Source organism: Camarhynchus parvulus, chromosome 9 (genome assembly GCF_901933205.1).
Source record: "Camarhynchus parvulus chromosome 9, STF_HiC, whole genome shotgun sequence".
In the NCBI taxonomy this organism is placed as follows: Eukaryota; Metazoa; Chordata; class Aves; order Passeriformes; family Thraupidae; genus Camarhynchus; species Camarhynchus parvulus.
This window is the reverse complement of record NC_044579.1, coordinates 1,581,768-1,596,431: the sequence shown is the minus strand read 5'-3', so window position 1 is coordinate 1,596,431 and position 14,664 is coordinate 1,581,768. Positions and strand designations below refer to the sequence as shown.

The 14,664-nt window shown below is 51.2% G+C and overlaps 1 protein-coding gene across 3 annotated transcripts in view; it reads right to left on the bottom strand.

Moving 5' to 3' along the window:
* Window positions 1–226: 226 nt before the first annotated feature.
* Window positions 227–14,664, bottom strand: part of LOC115906703 (schwannomin-interacting protein 1) — an 83,017-nt gene continuing 68,579 nt past the window's right edge. For 2 of the 3 annotated variants that reach the window (XM_030954085.1, XM_030954087.1), the window contains 6 exons: window positions 6,167–6,285; window positions 4,035–4,152; window positions 3,116–3,313; window positions 2,290–2,413; window positions 1,955–2,048; window positions 227–843 (listed from right to left, as the gene is read on the bottom strand). In XM_030954085.1, the coding sequence (XP_030809945.1) occupies window positions 792–843; window positions 1,955–2,048; window positions 2,290–2,413; window positions 3,116–3,313; window positions 4,035–4,152; window positions 6,167–6,285 (705 nt within the window). In that variant the 3' untranslated portion in view covers window positions 227–791. Of the gene's footprint in view, window positions 844–1,954; window positions 2,049–2,289; window positions 2,414–3,115; window positions 3,314–4,034; window positions 4,153–6,166; window positions 6,286–10,056; window positions 10,271–14,664 lie in introns of those variants that run through there. The other variant, XM_030954086.1, reaches the window with a different exon arrangement.

The window sequence follows — 14,664 nt, the reverse complement described above, 5'->3', positions numbered from 1 at the left end:
GGTGTGTGTCTGCTGCTTCCAACCATCACAAATTCAGGGCTCAGTGTTACAGAAGAATCCATGTGAAACAGAATGAGGAACTTATAAATAAATAAAACTACAAAACCCTTCTCTCCTCTCAGTTTCATGTGATCAGCAAGGCAAAAAAAAAAAAAAGGTTTTTTTACACATTTAGTTGGAGGATCCACCAGCAAATCCACCCCCTTGGCAACAAACAGACGTGTCATAGGAAACAATGGTGGTAATTTTTATTTTACAGCTTTATACAGAAAACTTCCAACTCTCTGCACCCCACCGAGTGTTAATAGCACACCTAAAATGAATGTCAGGTAGTCAACATTCCCCAAAATGCTGAGAACTGAGTAAAATGTACAGATTACTGAAAGCTACGACGTCACTACGAGGCAGGCATGGATTTTCTGTTGACTTGTATAGCACCGTCAAGAACAGGTTCTTTATTTCAAAACTACAGTGAGGAATAAAAAAGTAGTCAATGGTAAAATATCATCCAACCCAAAAAATCTCTAAACGACCAAAAAATAAAGTTAAACTACCCTCTCTTCTCGCCCATGATTTATAATGTTATAAGTACTGTACAATTCTCTTTGTTTCTGTAATAATAATAATAACAACATTATTATTATTAAAATGCCTGATATTTAGTGGCACAAGTAAAAAAATTAAAATAAATTAAGAAGCAGAGGCCAATCACCAGACAGAAAGCTTGGGACATGGTCAATGAGCAACACTGGAACTCATTCCCTGGACAGGACAGAGGCAGGAGGAGGGATTCACTTGGCTGGCATCTTCTCTGCCAGGTGCTTCTGCTGGCTCTCGGCGTGCCTGGGGGCAGGAGGGGGCTGTTATTCCCTGTTTTCCAAGGAAAAGCTGGAAAACCCAACCCCCTGCTCCAGCTCCCAGCTGGGAGTTGTGTTTTCCCACGGAAAAACCCCAAGTTTTCCTGGATCTCCTCCTGGCAGGAGGGTGGGTGAAGGGCCAGGGGAGCCCCTTTGGGGTTTGGTTTGGGGCTCCTGGGATTTTCCCTCCCTTCCCACAGGGATGGCCAACACCTTCACCCCCAAATAACAGAGGGACAACCCCAGATAGCACATGGGCACAGCCAGTACCCCCAGCCTTCCCAAAACTGCCATTTCTGAAACTGCCAGGAGCTGCAGGGAGGAAGCCAAGCACTTCCAGAGGAAAGGAGGAAAACCCAGGGTGTGTGGGGCACTGACTCAGCTCCAGCTCCCATCCCAAACTTCACCCCCCCCACCTGATCTTCATTTCTTCCACAGCTCTAATGCTTCAATTTGGGACCACAGTCCTTTAATCCCAAAATTCTGGGAGGAAAAGCCCCAGATGCTGCTGCTGCTGCTGGCAAGCTGTGAGCTCTGAGGGGAGAGCAGTCCCTGCCTCACCCGCTGAAGGAAAATGGGAGCTGTGAGGGAGAGCAGTCCCTGCCTCACCCGGTGAGGGAAAATGGGAGCTGTGAGGGAGATCAGTCCCTGCCTCACCCAGTGAGGGAAAGCTGTGAGGGGAGAGCAATCCCTGCCTCACCCGGTGAGGGAAAATGGGAGCTGCACCTGGTGAGGGAAAGCTGTGAGGTGAGAGCGGTCCCTGCTTCATGCGGTGAGGGAAAATGGGAGCTGTGAGGGGAGAGCAGTCCCTGCCTCACCCGGCGAGGGAAAATGGGAGCTGTGAGGGGACAGCAGTCCCTGCCTCACCCAGTGAGGGAAAGCTGTGAGGGAGAGCAGTCCCTGCCTCACCCGGCGAGGGAAAATGGGAGCTGTGAGGGGACAGCAGTCCCTGCCTCACCCAGTGAGGGAAAGCTGTGAGGGAGAGCAGTCCCTGCCTCACCCGGTGAGGGAAAATGGGAGCTGTGAGGGAGAGCAGTCCCTGCCTTACCCGGTGAGGGAAAATGGGAGCTGTGAGGGGAGAGCAGTCCCTGCCTCACCTGGTGAGGTCCTCGATGTCCACCAGCATGGCGTCCTGCTCCGTGTGCAGCTCGTCCCGGATCAGCAGCAGCTGCACCAGCTCCTCGTTCAAGCCTGAGCCGGGGGAAAGGGGCTGAGTTGGAGTGTCCTGGGGAGCCCAGCTGGGGATTGTCCCCCCAAAAGTGCCACATCCACAGGGCTTGAAATCCCTGCAGGGATGGGGACACCAGCCCGGCCCTGGGCAGCTGGGCCAGGCCCGACAGCCCTTTCCATGAGGAATATTTATATTTATCCCAGAGAACTGTTATTAATTAAAGCAGGCAGACCCCAGAATAATGAAGCAATTACCACTTACTTTCTATCTGTGAGTGCAGGTCGTTGACTATCACCTGTAGCTGCCCAATGGTCATGTCCCTTAGGTCAGTGGGTTTTAAACTTCTCTTCATCAGGCATTCACTTATATGAGGCATATGTGGCAGCTGGAAATAAACATTCAATATTTTACAGCTTCCTTCCAATATTTTACCATTTCCTTCCAATATTTTACTGTTTTCTTCCCATTATTTCTAGTTCTGAGCAGTTTGTCCCCTCAGTTTTGCATTCCCCCCTCACAAACAGGCAGCAACGACTCCAGCAAATGGGGTCCAGCCACCAGCACAAAACTGGGCTGAAGGCTCCCAGGGGAGCAGGAATATCTGACGAAATTGGCTCCCAGGGGAGCAGGAACAGTAATAGCTGATGGAATTGGCTCCCAGTGGAGCAGGAATATTTGATGGAACTGACCCCCAGGGGAGCAGGAGCCGGAATATCTGATGGAACTGACCCCCAAAGGAGCAGGAGCAGGAATATTTGATGGAACTGGCTCCCAGGGGAGCAGGAGAAGGAATATTTGATGGAATTGGCTCCCAGTGGAGCAGGATTGGGAATATCTGATGGAATTGGGGATACAGCTGGTGGTGACAGCCCTAGGCCGGGGCAGGAGCGCTCTAGGATGGGATGAAGACTCCTGCTCAGAGCATGAGCAGCCTCAAGGCAGCACCAAACTCCAGCACCTCATTCCCTGCTCCCATTTCTCCTTCCAACCCCTTCTCCATTCCTCCTCTCCACCTCTACCACCCTGTGAGCCAGAGCCGCCAGAGGAGTGGATGTCCAGGGCTGGGCTCACCCCTGGCTCCACTTACGAGATCTGCTACTGGCGACTTCTTCCTGTTCTGCTTCTCCACCTCCACCTGCATCTTGGCCATGGGCTTGGCCATAGCCAAGGCCATCTTGGCTTCAGCCTGGAGCTTCTTCTGCCTGCTGAGGAAATCCATGTCATCCAGGGACTCCGACTCCTCCTCCGTCGTGTCTCTGTCCGAGTAGGATGAGCTCTGCTTGCTCTGGGGAAGCAAAGAAGCCACAGCAAAGTTTGACCTATTTTTGCGTGCTTTTTTTCCTACAGAAACTGTGAAAGGCATGGATTTATTTCTTATCTTAATCCATGGGATTATCTTTGAAAATCAGAGTGATTCCCAGCTAGGCCTCCTTGGCTTTACAGGGAAGGAGGAGCCCAGCAGATTGGAAGGTGTTGAAAGGTTAAAGTGGAGGGAAACAATTGGGGCTATGGTGTTGTATCCAAAAAGGAAAGGAAAGGAAAGGAAAGGAAAGGAAAGGAAAGGAAAGGAAAGGAAAGGAAAGGAAAGGAAAGGAAAGGAAAGGAAAGGAAAGGAAAGGAAAGGAAAGGAAAGGAAAGGAAAAGGAAAGGAAAGGAAAGGAAAGGAAAAAGGAAAGGAAAGGAAAGGAAAGGAAAGGAAAGGAAAGGAAAGGAAAGGAAAAGGAAAGGAAAGGAAAGGAAAGGAAAGGAAAGGAAAGGAAAGGAAAGGAAAGGAAAGGAAAAAGGAAAGGAAAGGGAAAGGAAAGGAAAGGAAAGGGAAAGGAAAGGTTCACATGAAGGCATCAAGTCTATAGCAGCAGAGGAGGTTTCTTATCTGTCCCTCAGCATCTCACATTTACTGAGGGCTGGAGATGCTGCTCTGGGGTTTAGGGTTGCTGTTTTAACAGGATCAGCCTCCTCAGGGATCCCTGTGGCTGTCCTGCTGCAGGCTGAGGTGCCAGACCCACCATGGGTGACAAGGGCGTGTCCAGGCTGGTCTCTGTCTTGCTGTCATCGCCGTCGCTGTCCTTGTCGCTGCCGCTGTCGTTGACAAAGCAGATCTGCAGGTTCATCCCACTCTGTAACCTGGGTGAGCACAGGGACAGGTGACACTGCTGTCCCCTGGGGCTGGGAGTGTCACCAGCTCAGCAGGTGATAGCTCAGCGTGGCACTGGGAGCTGCTCAGTGTCACAGGGCTTCTACCACCATCTACTGATAAACTGCAGAATTACTGCAGAATTACCCCCACACTGCAGGGACTCTTGATCATTTTTTAATAGTCATTGTTTCAGAATGTCATTATTATTTTTGCTTATTCAGCTCTGATTACATTAAATAAAATCTATAAAATGCAATCAAAGATATGGAACATGTTACTACGAAAATACCACAAAATTATTTACAAATAAAGAATGAAAAAGTACAGAGAAATGTATAAAGATATAAATAGCATATATAATAATATATATTATAAAATATTTTGTCAGTGGTGGAAATTATTTATTAACAGTTTGTTTCCAAGACACTCCTGGAATACAAGAGTTTGGGATTGATTAACCCCACCCACATTCCCCTCCCCAGGATTGATTTTCTCTGGGTGCAGGATCAGGGAATCCTGCAGGCCAAAAGAAGGGAAAAGCCCAGGTGAGAGACCCCAATCCATCCCCACGTGCTGGAGATGGAGAACCCCCAAATCCTGTTATTCCTCATTCCCAGTGTGATGGGAGCTTGTATTGCTCCTTAGGAACAGCAAATTCCTATTTTCCATTTATTTCTGTGGGGTTTATTAGTTACCATTACCACAAAATAAACAGGATTAATAATTGTTTATTAATGAACAAGTGAAGGTGGTGAGATCCTGGCAAGGAAGCTGTGGCTGCCCCTGGATCCCTGGAATTGTTCCAGGCCAGGCTGGACAGGGTTTGGGATAGTGGGAGTGTCCCTGCCCATGGACAGGGAGTGGATGAGCTTTAAGGTCTCTTCAGCATTCCATGTTCCAGCTCTGCAATTCCATACAAAAACATGGGAATAATGTCCTGCAAATGTTCCTGCAGGTCCTGGAACAGGGAATACTTTTCCTGGGTTATAAATATTAACTACCACCAAATCCTTCAGGCACAGCTGGCAATTTCTAGGGGCACAGCTGCCAAACCCTGATGAGCTGCGTTAATTAGAGCCCTGCTCTAATTACCAGACAGCAGCTCCTGGTTCAGCTGTAACTACACACAGCAAAGCTGTTTTCCCTTTCAAATGATCCGCAGCTCAATTTAACTCCACAACTGCACCTCTCCCCTGGACCAGCAGGATTCCTCCTGGGCTCCTGCCTCCCTAAGCCTCCTTTCTTCTCCCATCCATGGCAACAGGTAGAGCTTCACTCCCAGCATGGGAGGTGTTTGATGCTTCCCCAGTGCCCTGGGTTCCACCCAGCTGAACACAAAAAGGACTTTCTGGAGTGTATTTGATGCAAAAACCTCAAAAATCCAAGGGAGGAATCCGTGTGCAGCTCCAGGGATGGAGCCATGTCTGGAGCTGAGCTTGTGGATGTGGAGGGGAGGCAGGAAGCCACATTAAAGCTTATTTTGTCCATCCTCTGGTGCTTCCTGAGCATTAAACGCTTTTCCAATCATTAATCACAATTCCAGAATAATGGAAGTTGGAATTACCAAATGGTTTGGGTTGGAAGGGACCTTAAAGCTCATCCAGTGCCACCCCAGCCATGGCAGGGACACCTTCCACTGTCGCAGGCTGCTCCAGACCTGGCCTTGGGCACTGCCAGGGATCCAGGGGCAGCCACAGCTGCTCTGGGCACCCTGTGCCAAATCCTAAATGAAAACCTGAAGGAAACCTAACTCGGAAAACTTCACCTCATTCCCTTTATCCCCTCAACATCCAAATACATTCCTACCCAGTGCTAAATGAGCATTTTCCCCCTCATTTACAAGAGTTCACATAACACACAGGTATTGCAGCTGGGAGATGTTCTAAGCACAGAAAATTCAGGAACATGGTTAAAGGGCAGTGTGAGGGGAGATCCTGGGATGTCCCACTGCAGAGACCTCCCCCTTCCCAGGCTGCCCTGGGGATTTGGGCTCTGGCTTACCGGGAGGACAGGCTGGGCTTCCCGCTCTTGCTGCAGCTCGTGTAGAGCCCGGGGCCATCGTCGAAGAAACTGCCCAGAGCCAACTTCTGCCTGATGGACTCACGCTCATTCTTCTGGGCCTGCAGGGAGGGACAGGGGTCAGGCTCGGGGGAGGGACAGCAGGGGATGAAGGTCTGGGAAGGGACACAGGGATCAGGCTCTGGGAAGGGACAGGGAGGGATTGAGGTCTGGGAAGGACACATGGAAGGATGAAGCTCTGGGAAGGAACAGGAAAGGATGAAGCTCTGGGAAGGGACAGGGAGGGATGAGCTCTGGCCAGGCCAGGGCACAGGAAGGGGACTTGTCCCATCGGCCCCGCCACCAAGCTCAGCACGTCCAGCATCTCCCAAGCATTCCACGCTTGGGTCAGCCACAGAGCACATCCCACTGGGAATCCCCATCTCTCTCCACATGGAACCAGCCTGGTCTGGGTTGGAAAGGCCCTTAAAGGGCATCTGACTGCACCCCAAACTCACTGATAGATATATCCTAATACACTCCCCAATATCTGTATCTACATCCACACACAGCCACCTCCATCAGCATCTTCCACTTCCCTGAGCAACTTCCAACCCCACCAAAATCCCTCTCCTGCCAGCGTGCTCAGGGATGGATTTTGAACCATTGTCATCAAATTATCCCTGGGTTTAAAGATGTATTTTTATATATAAATATAAATACAAACACAAATATAAATATAAATATAACCACAAACACAAGCACAACCATAAACATAAGTACAGGAGTTTTAAAATAGCAATCAACAAAACGATTTGCAATGAATCCCTGATCAATAACTGCGCAATCAATGTGCAATAAATGCAAATCTCAGCTCCAGATTCAAAACCTCCCCCAGTGTCTGTCGCTAATGGGTCACGTGCCAACACTGACAACAAATTCAGGAAGTTATTGATGGAAGGAACACTTGGAAAGCCTCAAACATTTAATTATAAAATAACACTTAATACCCAATCCTGAAAACACAACAAAAAGAAATAGGGCAGGCAAGGCTGGGCTGCTTCCATGGGGTTAATTCATGGAATTGTGCTTTCCATATCCCACCTCAGGAAAAATAAAGCACTTTTTTGTACAAGAAAGTGTGACAAAATGCAAATTATTCACCTAAAATAATGAATTATTTAATTCCAGCTCCAGTGCTGATTGTACACATTATTACCCTGCCCATTAAATTGTCAATCCCTTACCAAAATAATTCATTTATAACCTAACTCCTTTTATTTCAAATCCTTAAAATAATAAAAATAAACCCCACGACACCAAGCCGTGGGGTTTTGGGCCGAGCTCCAGGTTCCTGAAGTTTTACCCAGACCATTGTGTTTTTAGGTGTCAATAATCAATACCTCAATCACATGGAGACAGATTTAGGATTAAAAACAGCCAGCCCTGCTGGGGAGGGCAGAACAGGGGAAAAAAATAGGGAGAAATGAATGAAAATCATTTTTTAATGAACTGAAAGCAGAAGGAGGGAGGTTGGTGCCAGCTCCTCGTGCTGCCCATCTCAGGGTGCCCTTGGCTGTGCCACTGCACCAACATTCCATCAAGTCCTGGAAATTTCCCCTTTCCCAGCTCAGAGGATTCTCTCTCACATCTTCCCATCTAAATCTGATTTTCCTTGTGCTGCAGCTGAAATCCAGCCCACAGCCCATCCCCACCTCCTCCCCAGCTGGGACCTCTCCCTCCCAGAGCATCCCCCCCTCCTCCGTGGGCACCAAAAGCTGCTCCTTTCCCATTAAAATCCAGCCAGGATTGGACATTTCTCCTCCTTGCTGATGGATCTGTCGCTCCAGATCTGTTTTAATGTTGCTGTTTCCCACTGCTCCCAGGCTGACATCTGTACACTTAATCAACATACAATTTGTTTTCTCCAGCAGGTCATTAATGAGGATTCTCAGTAACTCTGCTCCCAGGACTGAGCTGGGAATATCCCATTTTCCAAGGCAGGCCCAGGCTAACGACCATAAAGAAATCCAGAGTCCTATTTGTTATTATAAAATGGGGAGCAGTTAGTAAGAAATAAAATATACCTGAGGGAACTGGACTTCAGACTTTGGATAAATTACCTGACAGCTGCACTCAAAATCCAGAGCTGGGTATGAAAAAATATAAATGGAGAAGGGAAACAGCAAGGTGGGTTTTGACTATCAAATATTCTGACTTGGTATAGAAGGAATAATGGGTCAAATCCTGAAAATGCAAAGGTAACTCCAAGGAAAACATAACCCCGTGGTACCTAAATGTGTATTTTGGCACTGACCCAAAAAATAAAAGGGTTTCTGCTCTGTGCAGAGCTGAGCACAATTCAGTTCTCACAATGATTTTAAACAAAAAGCAGCTTTTGATTTTTAAGGGGAGAACAAAACAATCTGGGGAGGATTTTCCTTCTTCCCCTCGACCTTCCCTGCCAGAAGGGCAGCAGTGCCCGGGCTGGAGCCTGGGAGGGGAACACAGCTCAGGCCTGGCTGGGCTGCTCCAGGGAAAAGGGCAACGTGTCACACAGCCCTGGAATAATCCTGGTTTGGGATGGAAGGGACCTCAGAGCTCATCCCATTCCCATGGCAGGGACACCTCCCACTGCCCCAGGTGCTCCCAATGTCCAGCCTGGCCTTGGGCACTGCCAGGGATCCAGGGGCAGCCCCAGCTGCTCTGGGAATCCCATCCCAGCCAGGAATTCCCAATTCCCAATCTCCCATCCATGTCTGGCACTGGGAGCTATTCCCCGGGTCCTGTCCCTCCATTCCTTGTCCCCAGTCCCTCCCCAGCTCTCCTGGAGCCCTTCAGGCCCTGGCAGAGCTCTGAGCTCTCCCTGGAGCTTCTCCTCTCCAGGTGAGCACCCCCAGTTCTGCCAGCCTGGCTCCAGAGGGGCTCCAGCCCTGCAGCAGCTCCGTGCTCCCTCTGGCCTCTCTCCAGCAGCTCCACATCCTGCCCTGGCATCATCCCATCCCCATCCTGCCCTGCCCATCCCCAGCCCTGCGGGAGAGGGGAGCAGAGGGGGCAATCCCTTCCCACCCATCCTCCAGCACCAAACACTTCAGGAGCACTGGGACATCCAGCAGGAACACTGGGACACCAGCAGGAGCACTGGGACACCCAGCAGGAGCACTGGGACACCAGCAGGAACACTGGGACACCAGCAGGAGCACTGGGACATCCAGCAGGAGCACTAGGATATCCAGCAGGAACACTGGGACACCAGTAGGAACACTGGGACACCAGCAGGAGCACTGGGACACCCAGCAGGAGCACTGGGACATCCAGCAGGAGCACTAGGATATCCAGCAGGAACACTGGGACACCAGTAGGAACACTGGGACACCCAGCAGGAACACTGGGACACCAGCAGGAGCACTGGGACACTCGGCCAGGCCACCAGGGCTATTTTTGCCAGGCTCTGTCATTCCCAGCCCAGCCCAGGACTATATTTAAAGCCCCAGAGCCATAGGCAGCATCTCATTTTATCTCTGCCCTGCACAAGGGCTATTCTGGGATTTACAAACAACATAAGATCACAGAAAATGTGGTTTTATCTCCTTTTTTCTTCCCGGGGTGAATGCAAACCCAAGTCAAAACTTTGTGATCCATGCCACAAAATGCCTTAAAGCCCCGGGGGTTTCCAGGTAGGAGAATGCCTTTGGAAGCTTCCCCTGCTATTTTATCACCAGGAGATAAGGAAAGAAGGAAGGAGGAAGGTTTGCCCCGTGCCAGCACTTTACAAACCCTGGATTCTCCCTGCTCCAGCCCCCGAATCCCACCGGCCTGGGCGGGATGCGGGCAGCATTCCCGCAGCACGGTGGCACACAAAGGCTCCTTTCTGTCCCTTTTTGTCCCTTTACCTTTTTATAGCTGCCCTCGGCGGGCGGCGGGGATGCTTTCCTGATGACGTCACCCATTCCATCATCCCGCTCCCGGCTCATCTGCCCCGCTCCCGGCTCCCGCTGCATCGGCCCCGCTGCCGGCCGCGCATCTCACTGCTGCCCCGGCCCCGCAGCCAGCACCGCGGGATGGGGGCTCGCTCCGGCCGGGATGCTCTTCCTGCACCTCTCCGCTCTCCCAGCACCTTGCTTTTCCCAAATAAAGGCAGCGAGCCCCGGGGAGAGGAGCTGGGAATCCGCGTCCTTCTCCAGCCACTGCCAGCGCCGGATAAAAATAACCCCGGGCTCCAGCGGCTGCACAAGGGCAGGAACAATCCCGGTGTCTGATGTCAAAACCCCAGGCTGGCCGTGCTGCCGGGCCGGGAGCAAGGGGCTTCCTCTTTCCTTCCTTCCTGGGGCTTTTCCCCAGGGAAGTTATCCCAGGGGATTCCCAGGATCCATCACAGGGATCCACATCCCACAAATGGGAACCACCAGCTGGAATTTTTACTTCATGTAAAACCCACCAGCAAGGACCCCATGGAGCTATTCCCCGGCTAATTCGGCTCTTCCAGGTGTAAAAAGTTCTACATTTATTGGAATTAAACAACAGAGGCACCCAGCCTAACCCTGCTCCCCATCCTGTGGGAGTGGAGAGCCTGGGGATCCCCCAAAATTCCATCCCTGGCTCCTGGGGGGCTCAGAGCCCACAAACCTGGAGCTTCCATTCTCCTACCCTTCCCAAGGGCACCACCGACCCCCTGCCACACAAATCCTGCTCTGTCCCTGCTGAGATCCCATCCCAGCCAGAAAGGTTTGCCTGGATCAGCTGCAGGGAGAGCAGAGCTCATGCTCAGGGCAGGAATTCCCAAAAGGAATCCTTAGGAAAATGGAATTATGCCACAATTTCTCCCCAAAACCTGGCACAGCAGCAAGAAAAATTCTGAGTTTTGGTGCAGCACAAGTATAGAGAAATAATTTTAATTGCCCCATGATGTTTAATGAGATATCCAAGCCATGCTGACATCATTCCAGCCCAAATGCAAATTCCAGGTAAATTCCCAGCTCTGACAACACCCAAGTGATACACCCCAGCATGAATCTACTCCGAATTTTTAGGGCAAAACCAGCAAGAATAAATGTTTAATTCCATTCTTGTGCCTGGATGGTGCTTTGCAACTGTAATTCCCAAATGAAACAAAGTCATTCTCTGGATATTTCCTTATTTTCAGTTTCCCTCCGCCGCTGACTCATTGTGTCCTTTCCTGCTGTTGCTAAATCCACTTCCTCCCAGCTGAGGACGGATCCTGACACAATGAACCCCAAATAAACAAAGAAATCACGGCACAGCCCCAGGGGAAGGATGCGTGGCCAGGAGCAGGGGCTGGGGCTGAGCCTGGGATTTGTCAGAGTGCCCTCGTGGTGTGTGACAATCCTGCAGCGCCCTGTCCTCACCATCGGGGATGTCCCCGTGTCCCCTCCCCGGCTGAGCCCACCCCCGCAAAGTGACCCCAAAGCCACGAAAGGGCAGGAAGTGACACAGCCCTAAAAATAGAAATAGGAATAAATATACTCCAGCCTTGCCAGCCGCAGTTTTTAGGGTGTTTTATCCCCTGTCCCAGCTTTCAGCTCACCTCTGCCCTGCCCATTCCCTGAGCTGATCCCACAGAGCTGAGCCCAGTCTCCAGGGCAAACCCTGCACCAGGAGCTGCTCCAGGCCTCGGGAGAAGCCCCAAACCTGGCTGAGCAGCACAGCTGGGAGCCCCTGGAGCCACAGCTGGGAGCACATCTGGGGCCCTCCTCAGGGCCAGGACCTGCTCCCTTGGGATGGGCTGGGGAAGGCCCATCTAAACTGGGCTATCAAAAGGGAAATGAATTTTGGGATTCTCTCAGCACAGGGACCAAACCCTTTGGTGTTCAGCCCCTGCCCCACAGGCTGAACCCAGGGCCACCATTGTCCCCCTGCTTGGAACATCCCAAAAAAGGCTCCATGTGCCCCAGGAATGGGGATCCCACTCCCTCTCTGGAGGGGGAAGAGCCTGATTTCCTTTATCCAGCAGTAAGGGAAAGCTCAGAGCAGCAAACTGGAGCAGGTCGGATGCTGGGGGTCCCTGGGATGGGAGCACACAGAGCCAGCTCTGCCAGGAACGCCAGGATGGGCATGGAAGGGTGGAAATCATCCCTGAGGGAGGCCAGGAAACAGGGCACAGCGAGTGTGGGGTGCTTGGAACACGCCCCCATGGCTCCAGGACAGGAAGGCAGCAGAATTCCCCTTTCCTGAGCACGAAAGCATTGCTGGAGCCAGTGAAATCCCCCTCAGGGCTGGGGTGTGCTCCAGAGGGGGAGGAATTCCCCCTTCCTGCTGGGATCAGCTCCCAAACACTGCTGGATCCCAAGGGAGGAGAGGAACCCCTGAATTCCCAGCAGAGTTCAAGGAAAGCTCTCCAAGGTGCCAAAGTCATGGGCATGGAGCACTCGGGGATTGAGGTCAGTTCCAGGATCTTGGAATGCCAAGTTGCCAGAACTATCAGGGAGAGATTCTTTACAAGAGGATGGGGTGACAGAACCAGGGGAAACGGTTTAAAACTGGAAGAGGGCAGGGATGGATGGGATATTGGGAAGGAATTCCCGCCTGGGAGGGTGGGGACGCCCTGGAATGGATTCCCAGAGAAGCCATGGCTGCTCCTGGATCCCTGGAAATGCCCAAGGCCCATTTGGATGGGGCTTGGAACAACTTGTGACAGTGAGAGGAGTCCCTGCCCATCAGGATGGGTTTTAAGGCCCCTTCCAACCCAAATTATTCTGTCATTCTGTGATTCCATGCCACAAAAGTTTGATTTTATTGCGCGGTTTATTGGAATAAACCTCTCCCCCACCAGACCCTTCCCATCACAGGGCTCTTGCAAGTTTGTAAAATTTAGGGATGAGCTGAGCCCAAGGCCTCCCTGTGGTGATGCTTCCCTGAGCTTCAGCACTACCCCACCTGCTTTTCCAGCCCTTGGCAGAGCCTTTTTGGGATCCCTGTCTGAACAAGGCCCCAGAGCTCCCTGACAAAGGCTCTGTTTCATTGTCACTGCTGTGGGACGTGGGGCAGTGCCATGGAGCCTCCTCAGCTGTGCCAGCCTGGAGCATTCTCCATGGGGAGGGGCCAGGCCAGCAGCTCTCCAGCTTCTCCACACTGGATTTCCATGGAATTTGAGGTTTTTCCCAAGGCCTGTCCCTTGGAGTTATATCTTGCCACCAGAATTTGCACTCGCTTTAAAGAAAAATATGATATCAGCTGATTTCTGGAGCCTCCAAACCCCTCCTGAGACCAAACCGAAGAAACCTCATGAAGCCTCCAATTATTTTGTGAATTTTATGGATTAATTCTGGGCTTCTCTGGGATCCTGGGAGGGGTGGGGGATATCCAGCCCTGCCTGGCTCATCCCTGGTGCTTCCAGCCTGATCCAAAGCAGCACCAGCACCTCCTTGCAAACAGACCCCTCTCAAAACCAGCCAAATAAAGTCAATCCCAACACCTGGACACATCCCACATCCCTGAAAAACCCACCAGGCCCCACCAGTGCCCCACCTCAGAGATGATCTCTAAGCCAATAAAATCTCTTTTCTCCTCAGGTCTCTTTTTAATTTTCCTCGCACGTGTGGAGCCTGGAACCATCTCCAGAGCCCTGGTGCCAGCAGATAGCTCAGCCCTGCCTGGTGCCAGAACACGGAGCCAAATCCTGTTCCCAGGGGCAACTGGGAGGCTCCTGCCTCAGGCACAGGCACTGGGTGCCCCTCAATTCTCTGCTTTTCATCGGAAATTCAAAAATCCGTGATTCACACACATCACCCACTTGTACAGCAGTGGTAACAAACATGGATTAAAGCAGGAGGAGGCTGAGGAGCCCAGCACTGCTCCGTGGAGCTGTCAGGCCCTGCTGAAAATACAGATTTACAAAGCAAACTGAAGGCCTGGCTGAGGCTGAGGGCCAGTAAAGCCCAGCTGAACCACCCAGCAGAATAAAACCTTTATTTCTGGGCTGGAGCCTGGATTTGCACGCTGGGTTTTTATTCCATGTGGGCTCAGGAGCTCACAAAACATCATTCAGCCAGGGTTTTCCTAGTCAGACTGCAGGAGGAATTATGGAGGCCTAAATAAAATGTTTGATAGACGGAAATAAATTGGAATAAATAAGAAAAGAAGCATAATTAAGGGAGAAACCCACAGCACAGAGAGTGGCAGCCTCCAGCCTGATTCCAGGATGCATCCATGGAAAAGATGGCAGATGCTGGGGCCTCCAGACCATGGAAGAGCCACCCTAAATTCCAGGAATTCACCTGCCAGCCACATCCAAACCCCAGGAGAGCCCAAGGCCACCTGCACTGTCCAGCCCAGCACTGACAGCTCAGCTCTGGGGGAATCAGGGATTTCAGGAATATCCTCCTCTTCCTCAGCCCCTGCCCATCCCAGCTCCCTCCCTGCCAGGGATTTGGTGGCCCAGCCATGACCTGGGCATGTCAGAGTTTTTCTGCTGGAATTCTCCAAAACAAACCCATTTTTAAGTTTTCCCAAGCGCTGACTTGTTCCTCTCTTTGATTTATTTT